Source organism: Mobula hypostoma, chromosome 15 (genome assembly GCF_963921235.1).
Source record: "Mobula hypostoma chromosome 15, sMobHyp1.1, whole genome shotgun sequence".
In the NCBI taxonomy this organism is placed as follows: domain Eukaryota; kingdom Metazoa; phylum Chordata; class Chondrichthyes; order Myliobatiformes; family Myliobatidae; genus Mobula; species Mobula hypostoma.
In genome coordinates, this window is record NC_086111.1 from 12,140,715 (window position 1) to 12,157,600 (window position 16,886).

At 45.5% G+C, this 16,886-nt stretch overlaps 1 protein-coding gene across 1 annotated transcript in view; it reads left to right on the plus strand.

Moving 5' to 3' along the window:
- The window catches only part of plxnd1 (plexin D1), a 164,214-nt gene that overhangs the window by 130,299 nt on the left and 17,029 nt on the right, over positions 1-16,886 (plus strand). The window contains exons 23-30 of the mRNA XM_063067742.1: positions 4,142-4,264; positions 5,081-5,211; positions 8,268-8,466; positions 9,120-9,266; positions 10,893-11,049; positions 15,646-15,749; positions 16,331-16,394; positions 16,740-16,774. Coding sequence (XP_062923812.1) covers positions 4,142-4,264; positions 5,081-5,211; positions 8,268-8,466; positions 9,120-9,266; positions 10,893-11,049; positions 15,646-15,749; positions 16,331-16,394; positions 16,740-16,774 — 960 coding nt within the window. The remainder of the gene's footprint in view (positions 1-4,141; positions 4,265-5,080; positions 5,212-8,267; positions 8,467-9,119; positions 9,267-10,892; positions 11,050-15,645; positions 15,750-16,330; positions 16,395-16,739; positions 16,775-16,886) is intronic.

The following is a 16,886-nucleotide window of genomic DNA, read 5'->3' on the forward strand; positions in this document are numbered from 1 at the left end:
AAGAGGCAAAACTATAGAGGCACCCAGTATAGGAGAGGATATGTTCCAATCAGTATATCAAGAAAAATACTAAAGTACAAAACACTATTCCTGAAGGTTTAGTGGGACCAAGTTCTGATGTATCCATACAGATTAAAGGTATTTATGCTAGAGCCACACTTTACAAGGATCTCATTAGCTTTGATTTATAATTCCTTTTATAGTTGATATTTGATGCATTTACCATTGATGCCAGTCAGTGCTCTTGAGATTTGGGGGCTTAGTACTGATGGTTACTTGTCATTGAAACTGGAGTTTTCGGAGGCAGGTGTTGGAGTAACAGACTATTGACATCATGGTGTTGGTCTGCCTGGATCTGGTTGAAAAGGGTGAAGCTTCCACCCTTGTGAGAAGAAATACTTCCATTGTGAGAAAACCCTTGGGAGCATGCAAGGAGAGAAATGGAGAGAAATCTTTGAAAACATTTGTCCATTTACCTTTGTTCAGAGCTGTTTTTGAGAAGGTGCAAGTTCCTCCAAAGCAGGATGATGAGCAGGAAAGAGGAACTATGTAGTATACCCAGTCTAAACCTGTCATGTTACATCCAGAGGAGTAGCTAGAGTGAAGGGAACCCCCAAATTTACCAGAATGCCCAACACCTTGGCCATCCAGGTGAATGCTCCTGATGATCAGGAGGAAGAGTCACGCTTAACTGCAGGAGTGTTGGTGAGATCTAAAATGCGGAAATCTTCAGCTGTCTACGCAAACAGGATGACAGTGATTGTCAGGAACACCTCAGGAAGATATGTTGTCCTCAGATGTGGAATGCTAATTGCCCACCTTTTTCCTGTGATGGTAGTGTCTAGTTTTCCGGGGAACACTGAAGAGAAACAGTTTCCTGGATCAAAGAAGTTGAGGTCAAAGTCATTCAATTTTGGTGACTCATCAATGCCCAAGGATTGGAAAAGGATATTAAGAGAGAAGATGTTGAAACGCGAAGATGTCTTTTCTACTGACAAGTTTGATGTTGGTTGCTCCAAGAGTACTTGCCACACTATTAGAGTGACAGGGGACTCGCCTTTCTGAGTGAGGTCTCACCAGTTATAACAAACGGAGGTCGAAGATGGTCAGCAACACCTGCTTAAACTGAGGAAGATAAATTCAGTAATGGGCAGGGGGGACCTGAGCCGCTGGAAGGTTCGAGTGATAGATGGGGAGGTATTCTCTAGTCGACTGGAAAGATCAGCTGGAGAAACTGACGATGAGATAAGGAGGTCTCAGAGAGTAAGGAAACGGCGAGCTAGGCTGGCAGAGGATGCACCTGGGAAACAGAACCTTCTGTCCATTCCCATACTACGTCCATTTACAAATGGATTGGGAGTCCATTACTGTGTTAATACTGTGGGTTAATAAGTTCGAAAGTCAAGAGGACATGAATGTTTTTGGTGGGGGGGAAGAGTATAATTCCCTGGCTAAAATTTCTGCTGTTATGCTGTGAGGTAGTTTGTATTAGCAGTTTTCTGTAAAAGCAGTATATCCTACTGTTAGAATGTTTTGGTTTCGGCTAAAGATAAGCACTGTCGTTCAACTTAGGAATGCTGTGTCAATCAGGATGGTGGGATTGGGAGAAATTTCTAGATAGAGCTGGGCGGAGAAAGATTTGTGATGGACAGTAGTCTGGTTTGGGTTTTTTTTTTTGGCGTGAGTTGTGGAGTGGGACAAGGGAAGATGCGGTAGAATGCCATTGGAAGGAGAGTCCCAGTTGCCAGAAGTTCTTTGTGAAGATGTATGACTCCAAGGAGTTGGGCATATGGCTGAGAGTGAGAGAGAACCAATTTGTTTGAGATGGACTTTGAGGGAAGTTTGGCATGTGACAGGTGCTTTCGTGCAGTGCATGAGTAAGGGATACACCCTGAATACTTCAGTATGAGCTCCAATGGTCATGTGCACATTGCACATGTTTAACTGTAATGGGCCCTTTTCTTTTTTCCCCTATTAATTGTTTGATAAAGCTGAAATTGGTAAATATACTTTCTTTATAATTCTGTGAGGTGTATGATCTGTTATTTCTTGCTGACCGATAGTGCCCATACAGAATTATTTATACAGCATTTGCTCAGATTGAGGTTTCTTTAATCAGAACATCACAACGTTCCTGTTTGGTTGAACCGCAAATCATACCAACCTTAGACATATATGTTTATGGAAGGTGGCCTTCTCACCGTTGAGTCATATGGCTGTTAGCTAACAAGCTGAGTTTGTATGTGAGCCCGAGTGAGAGGGTTACAACAATAAATAAATATGTTGTGATTCTTTGACAAAATAACAGACAGGATAGATAATGGAGAGCCAGTGGGTGTTGTTTATTTGGATTTTCAGTATGCATTTGATAAGGTAATGCACACGAGGCTGCTTAACAAGATAAGAACATGGTATTACATGAAAGGTACTAGCATGGATAGAAGATTGTCTGACGAGCAGCAGGCAAAGGGTCGGAATAAAGGGCGTCTATTCTGGTTGCCTGCTGGTGAAAAGTGGTGTTGGGCTGCTTCTTTTCATGTTATTTGACAATGATGTGGATGATAGACACCCTTGCAGACAATACAAAGATAGGTTGGGGGGCAGGGAATCTGCAGAAGGTCTTAGACAGATTGGGAAAATGTGCAAAGAAGTGGCACTTGTAAATAGTGTAGGGAAGTGTATGATCATGTACTTCGGTAGAAGGAATAAAAGTATAGACTACTTTCTAAATGGGGAGAAAATTCAAAAATCCAAGGTGCAAAGGGACTTTGTGAGTCCTTGTGCAGGATTCCCTCAAGGTTAACTTGCAGGTTGAGTCGATGGTAAGGAAGGCAAATGCAATGTTAGCATTCATTTTGAGAGGACTGGAATATATGAGCAAGGATGCGATACTGAGTCTTTGTAAGTCATTGGTCAGGCTGTACTTGGAGTATTGTGAGCAATTTTGGGCCCTCCCCCCATCTTAGAAAAGATGTGTTGGCATTGCAGCTGTCCAGAGGAGGTTCACAAATATTATTCTGGAAATGAAAGGGTTAATGTATGAGGAGTGTTTGGGCCTGTACTCGCTGGAGTTTAAAAGTATGAGAGGGGATCTCATTGAAATCTGCTGAATATTGAAAGGCTTAGAATGAGTGGATGTGGAGATGTTGTTTCCTGTCATGGGTGAGTCCATGGCCAGAGGGCAGAACCTCAGAAGAGAGGGATGCCCATTTAGAATAGAAATGGGAACAAATTTCTTTAGCCAGATGGCATTGAATCCCTGGAATTCGTTGCCAAGTATTTGAGTATAGGTAAAACAAAGGTTGATAGTCAGGATGTCAAATGTTGCAGAGAGGAGTAAGCTGAATAGGGTGGAGAGATAATAAGCAGCCATGATGGAAAAGCAGAGCAGACTCAATGGGCCAATTGGCCTAATTCTGCTCCTAGCTCTTATGGTCTATGCAACTTCCAGCATTCTAGGTGATCCTGAGTGCATCCAATGGCAACTCCAGCTCCTTCACAAGAACACACTTTGCACAAGGTGCAAAGTCTCCCTCTGGAGAGTCTGCCTGATCTCCCACATCCTGCAGGAGGAATATGCCACTGGCTGAACTGCTCTAAGACTGTAAAGGAAATTCAAGGAATCCTTCCTTGTAGATTGTAATCATTGTGTGCTTTTCTGGGTAATGTGTGGTAATGCTCTGAAGTATAATATGATAAACAGAGAACATGACTGGATGGGTAACCTAAATTGGAAAGAACCAATTGAAAATAATGTAGAGGTGGAGGAGGATCCATTATAGTGATTCATCCTCTTCAGGTCTCAGGTTCAAGGACTCCACAACTTATGTCCTCAATATTATTCTGATTACTTATTTATTATTATTATTGTTAATTTGTACAGTTTGTCATCTCTTGCACATTGGTTTTCTGTTAGTCTTTGTTTATGTATAGTTTATCATAAATTACATTGTATTTCTTTATTTTCCTGTAAAAGCCTGCAAGAAAATGAATCTTAAGGTAGTATATAGTCACATGTGATTATGTACTTTGATAATAAATTTAGTTTGAGTTGGTGCCTATGATGGTCAATGTGCAGGAGATACTTAATGTAAAGACAGTCTGCGTCTGAGTGCTCATCAACCTCAACCCTTCACTCCAGTGCTCAATTGACTGTGAAAGCAGAAGCCCCGAGTGTTTCCATCAGCTGAATGCTCAGTCCAGAGAAGGCACCATCTCCAACAGCCGGCCCGAAACCCACCCCCTGCTGATGCCGGAATGGAAGGTGAGCTATGACTGTGGAATGGTCTAAGAGCTGGAATATGAGTGTGGCGTTTCTGGGAGCTGAAGCAGGTCCCAGTTTGGAACTGCATGCTGGGATTCAGAGCCATTTGGTGACAGATTCTGGAACAGGGTTTCAGAACATGCTGGGAGATGGTGAAAGATCAGGGAGCCCTTAGACTCACTCCCCGTGGAGGAATGTGGAGAGGGTGTGGTGTGGGAAGCACTTTGTGGGGTGAGGTATGAAGGATGGTGAGTTGTGGGACAGTGTGCTAGGGGACAATGTGTTGATTGTCAGTGCTGTGGGGGGATGGGGAGTTGAGGGATGGTGCATTGGGGGACAGTGTAGTGGGGGATAGCGCAGTGAGGGACAGCATGTTGGGGAGTGCCCCAGTGATGTGGAGGCAGCCCCACATTATGCAGTCATTGGGTTGATCCCCACACCCTTCTGTGTCTGTACCTGCGGCACTCCTCCACTATGGCACACCACCCTCTTCACACCCTTCCCCCTCCGGTGTGAGGAAGAGAGTGCACGAAGGGCTCGTGGACTGGAACTATGCCTGTTCAGTGGGTGGTTGGTCAATCTCAAGAGCCAGTCAAACATATGGGATGGAGCTCCACCTTTAGGTTATGCAGACTAGAATAGGAAGGAACAGGAATTCTGCAGATGCTGGAAATTCAAGCAACTTAGAATAGGAAGGAGTTCAGACTCTGGAACTGAAATCATCCTGGGTATGTGTGGAGGATGGTCACGATATGCATTGGCATTGGGCAACGGGGGATGGATTCCACATTCAGTCTCTCTTTCTCTTTACACCAGGTCCCTGAGAACTGTCGACAAAACATGGAGGAGGGCATTGCTTTATTCTCTATGCTGCTGAGCAACAAGCACTTCCTCATCACCTTTGTCCATGCTCTAGAGCAGCAGAAGGACTTTGCAGTGAGAGACAGGTGAGTGTAAAGGTGTTTGCTGGGGTACCAGACCCTAGATATGGACACGGGGATCAACCCCATGACTCCACAACATGGGACCCCAGATCCCAGCTCCCTCCACACTTCTCGGGCACTCCTTCAACACACCGTCCTCCCCGTGCACCATATGCTTCCATTACCACACCCTCATCAGCAGCACCCTTCCCCTATGGCACCCCATCCTCTCCACACTCTTCCCCCTCCTCACTACTTCTTCACTGACCCCCAATTTGCTTTCTCCCTCACTCCAAGTAGGATGCCCTGCAGAACTGGGTCTGAGCATGAAGCCTGGGTGCTCCCAACACTCTCCCAGCATATCCTGGTTTTTTCTACAGAAGGTTCCCCTTTTGCAGCCCTCCTAGTCTCCATGCTGCAGACTGTGCCCTGCTGCTCAGCAGGTGTGTGACCAGCCTCCACGCTGCCACCAACACCATCACAGAGCTTTTGTCTCTCTCATCTCATGTTTTCTGCTCCCCTACCCTAATTCTCATCTGAAATCTGTGTACAACCAGAGCTGCAGGAGCTGAGTTTGTATGATATTAATTCAGTTTGTGCTAGGTGTGGCAATCAAGGCAATACAGAAGTACAGGTTAACTTGTTCATAAGACCATATCCTTCCTAATCAAGAACCTATTAACCTCTGCTTTAACTATACCCAATGCCTTGGCCTCCACGGATTCACAGCCCTCTGGCTAAAGAAATTCCTCCTCATCACTGTTCTAAAGGGATATCCTTCTACTCTCTGTCTATGCCCTCTGGTCCTAGACTCCTCCACTGTAGGAGTCATCCTCTCCATGTGCACCATAACTATGTCTTTCAATAGTTAATAGTCTGGGCCAAGGGTGAAGGACCTGAGTGATGTGGAGAGGATGGGCTTGCTCTCCTTTCCACTGACATTCCTCACAGGTCACAGCTTCTCTGTTGTAATTAGCACAACCTATTTATACTAGTAACCATGGGTACAGAAGAGAACCAGAAATCCGATAAGGGGACATCATTTTAAGGTGATTGGAGGAAAGTATTGTGGGGATAGTACACGCTGCCAGATACATGGTACAGGCAGATATGAACATAGAACATAGAAATCTACAGCACATTACAGGCCCTTTGGCCCACAATGTTGTGCCAACCATGTAACCTACTCTGGGAACTGCCTACAATTACCTTACTGTATAGCCCTCTATTTTTCTAAGATCCATGTACTTGTGTTGGCAAGTGGCCAAGTGGTTAAGGCGTCGGTCTAGTGATCTGAAGGTTGCTAGTTCGAGCCTCAACTGAGGCAGCGTGTTGTGTCCTTGAGCAAGGCACTTAACCATGCGACGACACCGGTGCCAAGCTGTATCGACCCTAGTGCCTTCCCTTGGACAACATCAGTGGCATGGAGAGGGGGGACTTGCAGCATGGGCAACTGCCGGTCTTCCATACAACCTTGCCCTGGCCTGCGCCCTGGAAACCTTCCAAGGCGCAAATCCATGGTCTCACGAGACTAACGGATGTCTATTATTAATGTACTTATCTAAGAGTCACTTAAAAGACCCTATTGTATCCACCTCCACGCACCCACCATTCTCTGTGAAAAACTTACCCCTGACATCTCCTTGGTGCCTATTTCTAAGCACCTTAAAACTATGCCCTCTCGTGTTAGCCATTTCAGCCCTGGGAAAAAGCATCTGGCTATCCACACAATCAATGCCCCTCATCATCTTATACACCTCTATCAGATCACCTCTCATCCTCCGTTGCTCCAAGGAGAAAAGGCCAAGTTCACTCAATCTAACCTCATAAAACACGCTCTCCAATCTAGATTTGCCCTAATCTTACCTGAAGGCATTGTTTTTATTCCCACGTTCTCAACAATTCATTAGGAGTCCTGATGAAGGGTCTAGGCCTGAAGTATTGATTATTTATTCCTCTCCATAGATGCTGCCTGACCTAAGTTCCTCCACTATTTTGAATGTGTTTCAAAGCATTTTTAAAGTAGAGACTGATAAGAAACAGGAATTCACTGTTGGTAGGGGTGTGAAATGCAATCACTGCCTTCAAACTGAAATTAGATATCCATCCATGGGAAATTAATTTACAAGACTCCAGGGAAAGTGTGGGAAAGGGTGGAATGTAACTAACTAGATTACTTCAGCATGGAGCTGGCCTGAGCTTGAAAGGCTGATTAATCTCTTTGGTTACAAAAGTTCCATCTAAAGCAAGGATGTAATGCTGAGGTTTTTTAAAAGATATTGCTTAGACCACATATGGAGTATTGTGAGCAGTTTTGGACTCACTATCTAAGAAAGAATTGTGTTGGCATTAGAGAGAGTCCAGAAGATTTTCACAAGAATGATCTCAGAAATGAATGGGTTAATGTATGAAGAGAATTCGATGGCTTTAGGCCTGTACTCGCAGGAGTTTACAAGAATGAGGGGGGATTTCATTGAAACCTATTGAATATTGGAAGGCCTAGATAGAGTGGATGATATGTTAGGGACATTTAAGAAACTCTTAGATTGGCACATGGGTAATAGAAAAATGGAGGTTTATCTTGTAGGGATGGGTTATATTGATCTTAAACTGGTCTGTGCTGTGCTGTAATGATCTATGTTCAGACACAGTCTATAGATTGTCTCTGTTTGCTCTATTATCTTGATCAAGTTGCCATTTAGTAAAGTGGTGGAAGCAAACAGAAACTGTCCTGAGAGGAGGGCAGTGGAACTGGTAGGTAACTTGTCTGAGCAGCTGATACTAATGCAATGGGCTGAGTAGCTAACTGCTTTATGGCTGTCCAGCAAGGTCCAGAGCCGCAGATACACCCAACAACAGTGGAACAGACACAGGAGCCCACACAGATTACTCCCTCTCATTCAGGGTGCCAAAGCCAATTGTATTCTCAACTGACCCAGACACTGATAGGTAGCCCAAGAGATTGCTAAATCAACAGAGAGGGTGGGAGTGTAGAGTGTTAGAGTGTGTGCACTTCTAACCATCTATTCACAGAGCCAAACAGGAGGCAGTGCAAGCCCTAATGTAGCTGTTTCTCACAGGTGTAACCTTGCCTCCTTGCTGACCATTGCGCTGCACAGTAAGCTGGAGTACTTCACAGGGGTCATGAAGGATCTCCTGGTGGACCTCATCGATGCCTCTGCAACGAAGAACCCGAAGCTGATGCTGCGGCGAACTGAGTCAGTGGTGGAGAAGATGCTGACCAACTGGATGTCCATCTGCATGTACAGCTTCCTCAAGGTAGGGACTGCACCCTCTGGGCAGCTGTTTGGACATCTACCACCCCCATTCACCATGCTCACTTGGGCTGCCAGCAGCAGGTGCCCATGTCTGTCATCTAGGGGGAGTATTAGTGTGTGGATGACCAGTCTACAGTGTGACCTCCAATACTGCAGGTCAGTGCAAGGACAAAGTAAAGTGGATGGCCCTGGTCATGTTGATCTGTTCCTCTGCCCAAACTATGGCTATGTGCTCGAACCTCAACAGAAATGTCCACAGGCTGCAGGGAACCTAGGCCGGCAACAGAGGGACAGATTCGAGCTCAGTCTGCTCCTGCTCCCAGAGATGGACTCACTGACCTGACCTCAGACAGGCAGTATTCAGCAGTTGCTGCATGTCGGTGGCAGACACCTTCAAACCCCACCTTTACCACCAACTAGATCACCAAGGACAACATCAGCTAAACAACTGCATGCACAGCAAACCTAGACTCACACTTGTCATGTCACAGACTGTCACTCAGTGTGACACATAGTAAGAGTGTAGCCTGTGAGTTCCCCATGGTGGGAGTGTAACCTGTGACACACCCTGCGTATCCGTGACCATCACTTCTTGTTTGTCGTTTATCTAACCTTGCTCTGCTTTCCTCTTCCTGTGTATTTGTTGCCAAACAGGAAACAGTGGGGGAGCCTTTCTTCTTGTTGCTGTGTGCCATAAAACAGCAAATTAACAAAGGGTCAGTGGATGCCATCACTGGAAAGGCTCGATACACCCTCAATGAGGAGTGGCTGCTGAGGGAGAACATCGAGTCTAAAGCGATGGTAAGGAGTAGGCTTGGGAGGGCCATGGCTGTGAGTGTTCTAACCTCACCAGCTTTCTGAGGCAAGCATATTACTGGTGCTGGCTTTTTGAAGAGCAGGGGTTGTGTGTTCAGGGAAATCCTGTCTATACCCTCCACTCTCAATACTTCAGCTGGCTATTTTCTGTCATGGAGCTGCTGCAAAGCTTGGGCACCCATCCAGACATTCCAAACATCCCAATCCACACTCCTAGCGACCTAAATCCAGCTGGAAAGCTCCAGTTCATCCCTCGGCTTCCTCCTCCATCAGCACCTGCCCACCCACCTTACCTTTCATCCCCATGTTCTTCATCTCCCATCTCCACCCCACTTATATACCCAATCTTATTAACCCCCACCCTCACTCTATCACTTCTTCCAAAACTTGTCCCATCCTTATCTCCATTTCCATGCTTGCCCCCATTCCCACACCTTTCCTACCCTACTTGGCGCCATCCTCCACCTCACTCCCCTTCCCTTCACACCTTTTTCCCAACTCCCCATTTGCTCTCCCACTGAATCCACAATAGCTCTTTATAAGAACATTCAAGCCAGTCCCAATAAACTGTTCCTACTGTCTACAACTAATACTCTTCAAATGCTTCTGCAGCTTCCTGTTGAACACATATTTAAATCAAACTGAAACCCTGCCTCTGGCTGAGCATCCTGGATCCCTCTTGCATCACTTTGGTTTTCTTTTTGCCATTCACCTGCGTACTACATACTTGCTCTTACGTTAGAACATAGAACACTACAGCATGTTACAAATGCTTCCGCCTGCAATGTTGTGTTGATAAGATCAATTTAACTCTTCCCTCCTACATAAACCTCCATTTTTCTATCACACATGCGCCATTCTAAGAGTCTCCTAAATGTCTCTAATGTATCTACCTCTTCCACCACCCTGGCAGATTGCTCCACACATCTAACTTATCCCTGTATCCCCACCCATACTTTTCTCCAATCACCTTAAAATTATGCCCCTCGTATTAGGCATTTCTGCCCTGGGAAAAAGTCTCTGGCTATCCACTCATCTGTGCCTTTTATCTTGTACACCTCAATCAAGTCACCTCTCATCCTCCTTCATTTCAGAGAAACACCCTAATTTGCTCAACCTTTCCTCATTAGTTGAGAATGAGACCTTTCCCCCTCTATACTTGATGATTTCAAATGCATCAATCAGAACCTTATGTGGAAACTGCACAGACTTTATATATGATTCACCTGGATGTTTGACTTTAACGCTTGTGTTCATACCCACCCAGAAATCTGTACAAATCCTATAAAACACACCACATGCAAATTGAGGTGATGTGATGCTCTATTTGAAAAAGTTGTGGGAACTCATTCAATAGATCAGTATTTTTACTGGATATTAACATTTACTACACTGGCAGAGAGCAGGATATGTCTGAAGTGGGAGGGGTGAATGGCCTCCAATAGTTTCCCCTATCTGGGCTGAGCAGGAGATCCCAAACTCTCTTCTCCATTCATCAGGCAATTGGGATCATGGTACCATTCAGGCTTGAGGCCTGAATATCCCACTTGCCTCCTAAATGCAAAGCAGCCCTCCCCCCATTAATGATTATACTGTCCTCCTTCACAACAGAATCTCAACGTGTCATTCCAAGGTTGTGGTATGGACTCCATCATAGTCCGAGTGATGGACAGTGATTCCATCAGCCAAGTCAAAGAGAAGATTTTGGAAGGTTTCTACAAGAACATTCCCTTCTCTCAGTGGCCAAGAGTGGAAGATGTGGACCTGGGTATGTGCTTTATGTTAAAAGGTGGTGATATGTATACAAGGCTTGGTAGTCACCATGACAACACCAGCCATTGCTCTGGTTTGACATCAGAACCAGTCATGCACTGAGGGAATGAGACTTGGACTGGGAACAAGAGTCAAGGCTGGGCTTGAGCAAGTGCCGGTTACTAGGCTTATCCCGAGAAGGAAGATCAGGAACCAGATCCAGTAACAAGAGTTAAGGCTAGGAAGCAGACCCAGCTCAGTGAAGACACTGCAATAATGTTGTGGGGCGGTCCCCGGGTTTCTGTATAGACTTCAGTAACACCTTTGGTGTCCCACATGGGAGACTGGTCAAAAAGAGTTCAGACTTTTGGGATTCAGGAAGCCAAACCTGTGTAACAGGAGACAGAAGGTGATGGTAGAGGATTATTATTAGGACTTTACTCCTTGGAGCATAGAAGAATGAGGGGAGATTTGATAGAGGTTTACAAAATAATGAGGAGTATAGACAGAGTAAATGCGAGTAGGCTCTTTCCACTTAGATTAGGAGAGATAAACATGAGAGGACATGGCTTTAGGGTGTGTTACGTACCCCGTAACTGGGTTGCCAATCCAGCAGAAATGGACCACTTAGTTGGAGTCTGGATTACTGGAACTAAGAAAGTTTTATTAAAGAAATAAGTAACACAGTACTCTAAACGTAAGGATATAAATGCAACGGGTTAGCAATGATAAAACACACATGTACACAGAACTAGGATAATAAGAATCAATCAAGCTCTATCGCAGTCTAGGGGTAAAATGATCAGTCTCAAGTGACGCAGAGTTCAGTTCAGCTCAGTACAGTTCGCAGCAATCGCTGTTGTGCCGTTGGAAAGAGAGAGCGAATGATGATATGCAAATCGAATTCAGACAGACCTTGATGTTCCTCCGCAGTTAGCTTTCGGGTGAGCCCTTTTTTAATGTCTTCTGAGGTCACCGACTGTGACCCTTCCCTTCCGGATACGATCGTCCTTCCGCGGAGAACCCGGCACCCAGGCAAGGGCAGACACACACACCAGGTTCCCGCCGTTCGTACCTTTTCACCCTGTGCGTCTATGGTCGATCCCGCGACCGGACCTCAAAAACTTCCACCAACTTGTGGGGGCACACTGCACTTCCAGGATCTCGTTATCTCATGGTCTCGTGGTGTCTGTCTTGCCTTAGTGAACCTGTTCCTTTTATCCCCCTGCTGGGGTATCGCCTGTCCATCAAACTTCAAACAGTTCAGGTTCAAAGCAACCGGTCTGACAATACTCGGAACTGTGTCTCTTTTCGTTAATCTCTCTTGTCTCTCATTAACATTTCTGAATGCTGCTCCATTGTCTCACTTATCTCTCTCATTAGCATCAATCTTCTGATAACTTGGTCTTTTGTCACAGGTGAAAGGGGAAAGATTTAGGGGGAACATTAGGGGGAACTTCCTCACTCTCAGGCTACGTCCACACTACGCCGAATAATTTTGAAAACGCTGGTTTCGAGTGAAAACGACAGGTGTCTACACTAAGCGTTTTTCAAAATATCTCCGTCCACATTAGGCGGATATTTGGGCGAATCTCCTACTGGGCATGCGCAGGACACACAGAAAACAAGCGAAGAGGAAACGATATACTTAGTGCGCGTTTGTCCAGTTACAGACTAGAAAAACTTTAAAGGAATTGCTCTTGGTTCTCGCGCAGGAGGACTTAAAACTGGAAAAAAAAAATACTGGAGCATATGGAGGTAACCGACAGGGAGTTCACGGACAGTATAACCCAGCTGACGACGAACATTGCAAAACTGACTAACTCTGTTGCATTAATAAAGCACCTTGTTAAATGTATAAAATGTCTGCATCAGCGTTATCTTGTATTCCCATACAATGTTACATTAGGCTGTTACACATCTGTTGTCAGAGAAGTACTTGCATAAATAGGTAAACTATCTTCATACAAGCAAGGACGGAAAACAGGGTGAAGTGAGTATACTTATTCACTTCTTCATTAAAACAACGAACATCTGTTCCAGCACGTCATGACTGCGTTTTTAAATAGTCAAAAAAGCTCACTTTACAATTTAACTCTCACGCCGTTCACACCAGCTGCGCTTTATAACAACCATCAGGCAGTGCTTGCGCAGTAGCAAGCAGAAGCAGAAAAAAGTATTGTTGTTGTGGTGTTGTCATGACAACGTTTTAAAATCTCTCCGTTTACCCCGTACACACTACGCCGGATATTGAGCGTTTTCAGATTTATTCACTTTGGAGAGTGTTTTCGAAAATCTCCATTTTCAGGGGCTGAAAACGCTGGCTCAGTGTGGACGGGAGGGCAAAACGAAGAGAAAAAGCTTTGTTTTCAAAATTATCCGGCGTAGTGTGGACGCACCCTCAGAGAGTGGTGGGAGTGTGGAACGAGCTGCCATCTGACATGGTAAATGCAGGCTCACTCTTAAGTTTTAAGAATAAATTGGACAGATACATGAATGGAAGAGGTCTGGAGGGTTATGGACTGGGTCAATGAGACTAGTGGAATAAAATTTTGGCAGACTAGAAGGGCCGAATGGCCTGTTTTCTGTGCTGTAGTGTTCTATAGTTCTATGGATTATTCTTGTTGTTCGATTCCTGTGATTAGCAGTGTTCTATCCAGATGGTGCATTGACCTTTCCTGTATGTAATATATGTGAATGATTTGGATATAGATGCAGGAGGCATGATCGTTAGGTTCATACATGACATAGTGAGCAGGTGGAAGTCAGTCTCGGACTGCAGAGTGATATTAATATGTTGATGAAGTGGGCTGAAGTGAAATAACACTCAAAGGTACTAGAGGAACTCAGGACAGGATGCATCTATGGAGGAAAATAAACAGTTTCAGGTTGAAAACCTTCATCTGGACTAAAAGCAAGAGTGGAGATGGCCAGTGTAAAGAGGTGGAGCAAGAGCTGGCAGGTGACAGTTGGATCCAGGTAAGAAAGGGGAGGGATAGACAGATGAGGGAGGGAGGAGAGGTTGGAGTGATTAAAAAAAACTTGGAGGTGAAATTTGCTTCTTTCTCACTGAAGAAGACTGAATCTGTTAGGACAGTGGACTGTGGAATTAAGGAAAGGAGGTGAGGAGGGGAACCAGAAAGATAGCAACACCCACAACACGCTGGAGGAACTCAGCAGGTCGGGCAGCATCCGTGCAAACGATCGGTCAACGTTTCGGGCCGGAACCCTTCGTCAGGACTGAAGAGGGAAGGGGCAGAGGCCCTATAAAGAAGGTAGGGGGAGGGTGGGAAGGAGAAGGCTGGTAGGTGCCTGGTGAAAAACCAGTAAGGGGAAAGATAAAGACGTGGGGGAGGGGGGAGCAGGGAGGTGATAGGCAGGAAAGGTGAAGAAGGAATAGGGGAAAACACAATGGGTAGTAGAAGGAGGTGGAACCATGAGGGAGGTGATAGGCAGCTGGGGTAGGGGGCAGAGTGAAATAGGGGTATGGGGAAGGAGTTACTGGAAGTTGGAGAATTCTATGTTCATACCAAGGGGCTGGAGACTACCTAGACGGTATATGAGGTGTTGCTCCTCCAACCTGAGTTTAGCCTCATCATGGCAGTAGAGGAGGCCATGTATGGACATATCCAAATGGGAATGTGAAGCAGAGTTGAAGTGGGTGGCAACCGGGAGATCCTGTCTGTTGTGGCGGACGGGCAGATGTGCTCGACAAAGCGGTCCCCCAATCTGCGTCGGGTTTCACCGATGTAGAGGAGGCCACACTGGGAGAACCAGAAAGATGAATGTGTAGGTGATAGGCAGATGGAGAGGGAAATGGGAGGGATGACAGAGGCAAGTGGGATCATGGGCGTTAAAAAAGAAAAGGGATAATTGTTACCAGAGGTTTTCATACTGGTTATGAAATGAAATGGTTCTAAAATAAAATAGATAACTTGATTAAGAGGCATGTGGGATACTGCCCTTCATTAGTCAGGGCACTGAATGAATGCAAGGCCAGCGAGGTTATGCAACTGGATTACTGTGTGCAGTTCTGGTCGCATATGAGAAGAACATTATGGTAGTGTTGGGGAGGGTGCAGAGGAGATTCACTAGAACGTTGCCTGAGATGGAGTGTTTAGGTTATGAGGAGACACTAGATTTGTTCCTTCTGGAGTAGAGGAAGTTAATGGGGAGTGTGATTGAAGTGTATGAAATTATGAGGGAAACATTTCCCCTATATCAGAGGTAGAACTAGAATTCAATGAGACCAGCCACATCAATGCAATTATTCCAGGAACCAGGTGACATCTAGTGAGTGACAAACCTGACATCCCAAAGCCCTTCCACCATCAAAGGACACTTTGCAAACCTTTGAGCTCTACACCCAGAAGGGCAAGGGTAGTGGATCCTCGGGTTCACCTCCAAGGGGCACTCCATCCTGACTTGAAAGTACATTACCTCATCGCTGGGTCTCCCTGCCCCACAGCACTGAGTGTACTTTTCACCAGGACAGTAGTGGTTTGAGAGGCATTCCAATCTGACAGGCAGCTAGGGGTGGGTAATGGCACATTGTCAAGGATTGGAATCAACGGTGGCTAACATCCATTCTGACTGCGTCTGTCATTGACAGAGTGGTTTCCATCAAGCAGTGACAGCCTTATACTACGGAACTTGGACAACACTTCCATAGTTGAAGATGGCCGGAAGAAGCTCAACACCCTGACACATTACAAGGTAAGGAGTGTGCAGATTTCCCATAGCCCAGCACACCATACCAGGAGTATTAGCAGGGCACCACTGTGACCACAAACCACTGGTCATCATTCCCCTCACAGGTCCTTGTCCAACACCAAGACCCCCACCCATGGAGAGCAGAGTGACCTAGCATTGTTCCACTTACTCCTCCACTGACCACCCCCCCTTAACACATCCCCAACTCTTCCTTCTGACTCTCCCAGTAACACCCTCCTACTTAATCCACTCCCACAGACCCTTCCCTTCTGTCCCACAAACCACCCGGATCCCTCTCACCCATCCTCATTCTCACAGAATTCTACTCTGTTGCCCCTCCAATTCCAGATGTATCCATGCCTGGCTGTGCTTTCAGTTCCCTCCTGAGACCTCTTAGTCTCTCCATCTCTCCTTGCATAAAGTGTTTCTGTATTTTATTATGTTTCTATGGGTATCATTAAATGAAAATGAAGGTGCAGGACGTTCACACAAATTTGAAGTCAATTTCATGTCCTGTCAGAGGCTGATTGAACTCGACTACAATGGTTCACATAATGTTGACTTGTGATTGTACAACTGTGCAGGTCCCTGATGGAGCCTCATTGGCAATGAGCTTGAAGGATCAGCGGGACAGCACTCTGGGACGAGGTGGGTCTGATCAAACAGACAGGACTATATGAAATCACAAAACAATGTGAGATGGAGTTCCTGTTGTGAGCAACTTTCAGCTGCGAATGCTTGACTAAATAAGGGTCTTTGGATAACATTTAGATTTAAACGACAGTTGCAAATGAGTGTATGCAAGTTTGAAAATCCACATTGAGATATCCCGTAAACGTGTGACAGCTGATGTATCTCCTAGCCACGGTATGTGGCCATTGCACGATTGGGAGCTTTCTTCACTTCCTACACAGAAACTGCTCTCTTTACTGATCTGTGTTAATGAACTGATAGATGAGTGGGCCTTATTCAAAGTGTTCAATTGTTTTACAGTGAAAGACCTGGACACTGAAAAATACTTCCACTTGGTGAGTACCTCTTCCTCACCTCCCTGTACTGTAAATGTGTACTGTAAATGTTTGCAGTCCAATGCAGCACGATTTTTCTGTGGCAGAGCAAGACTGGGATTCAGTGCACTGT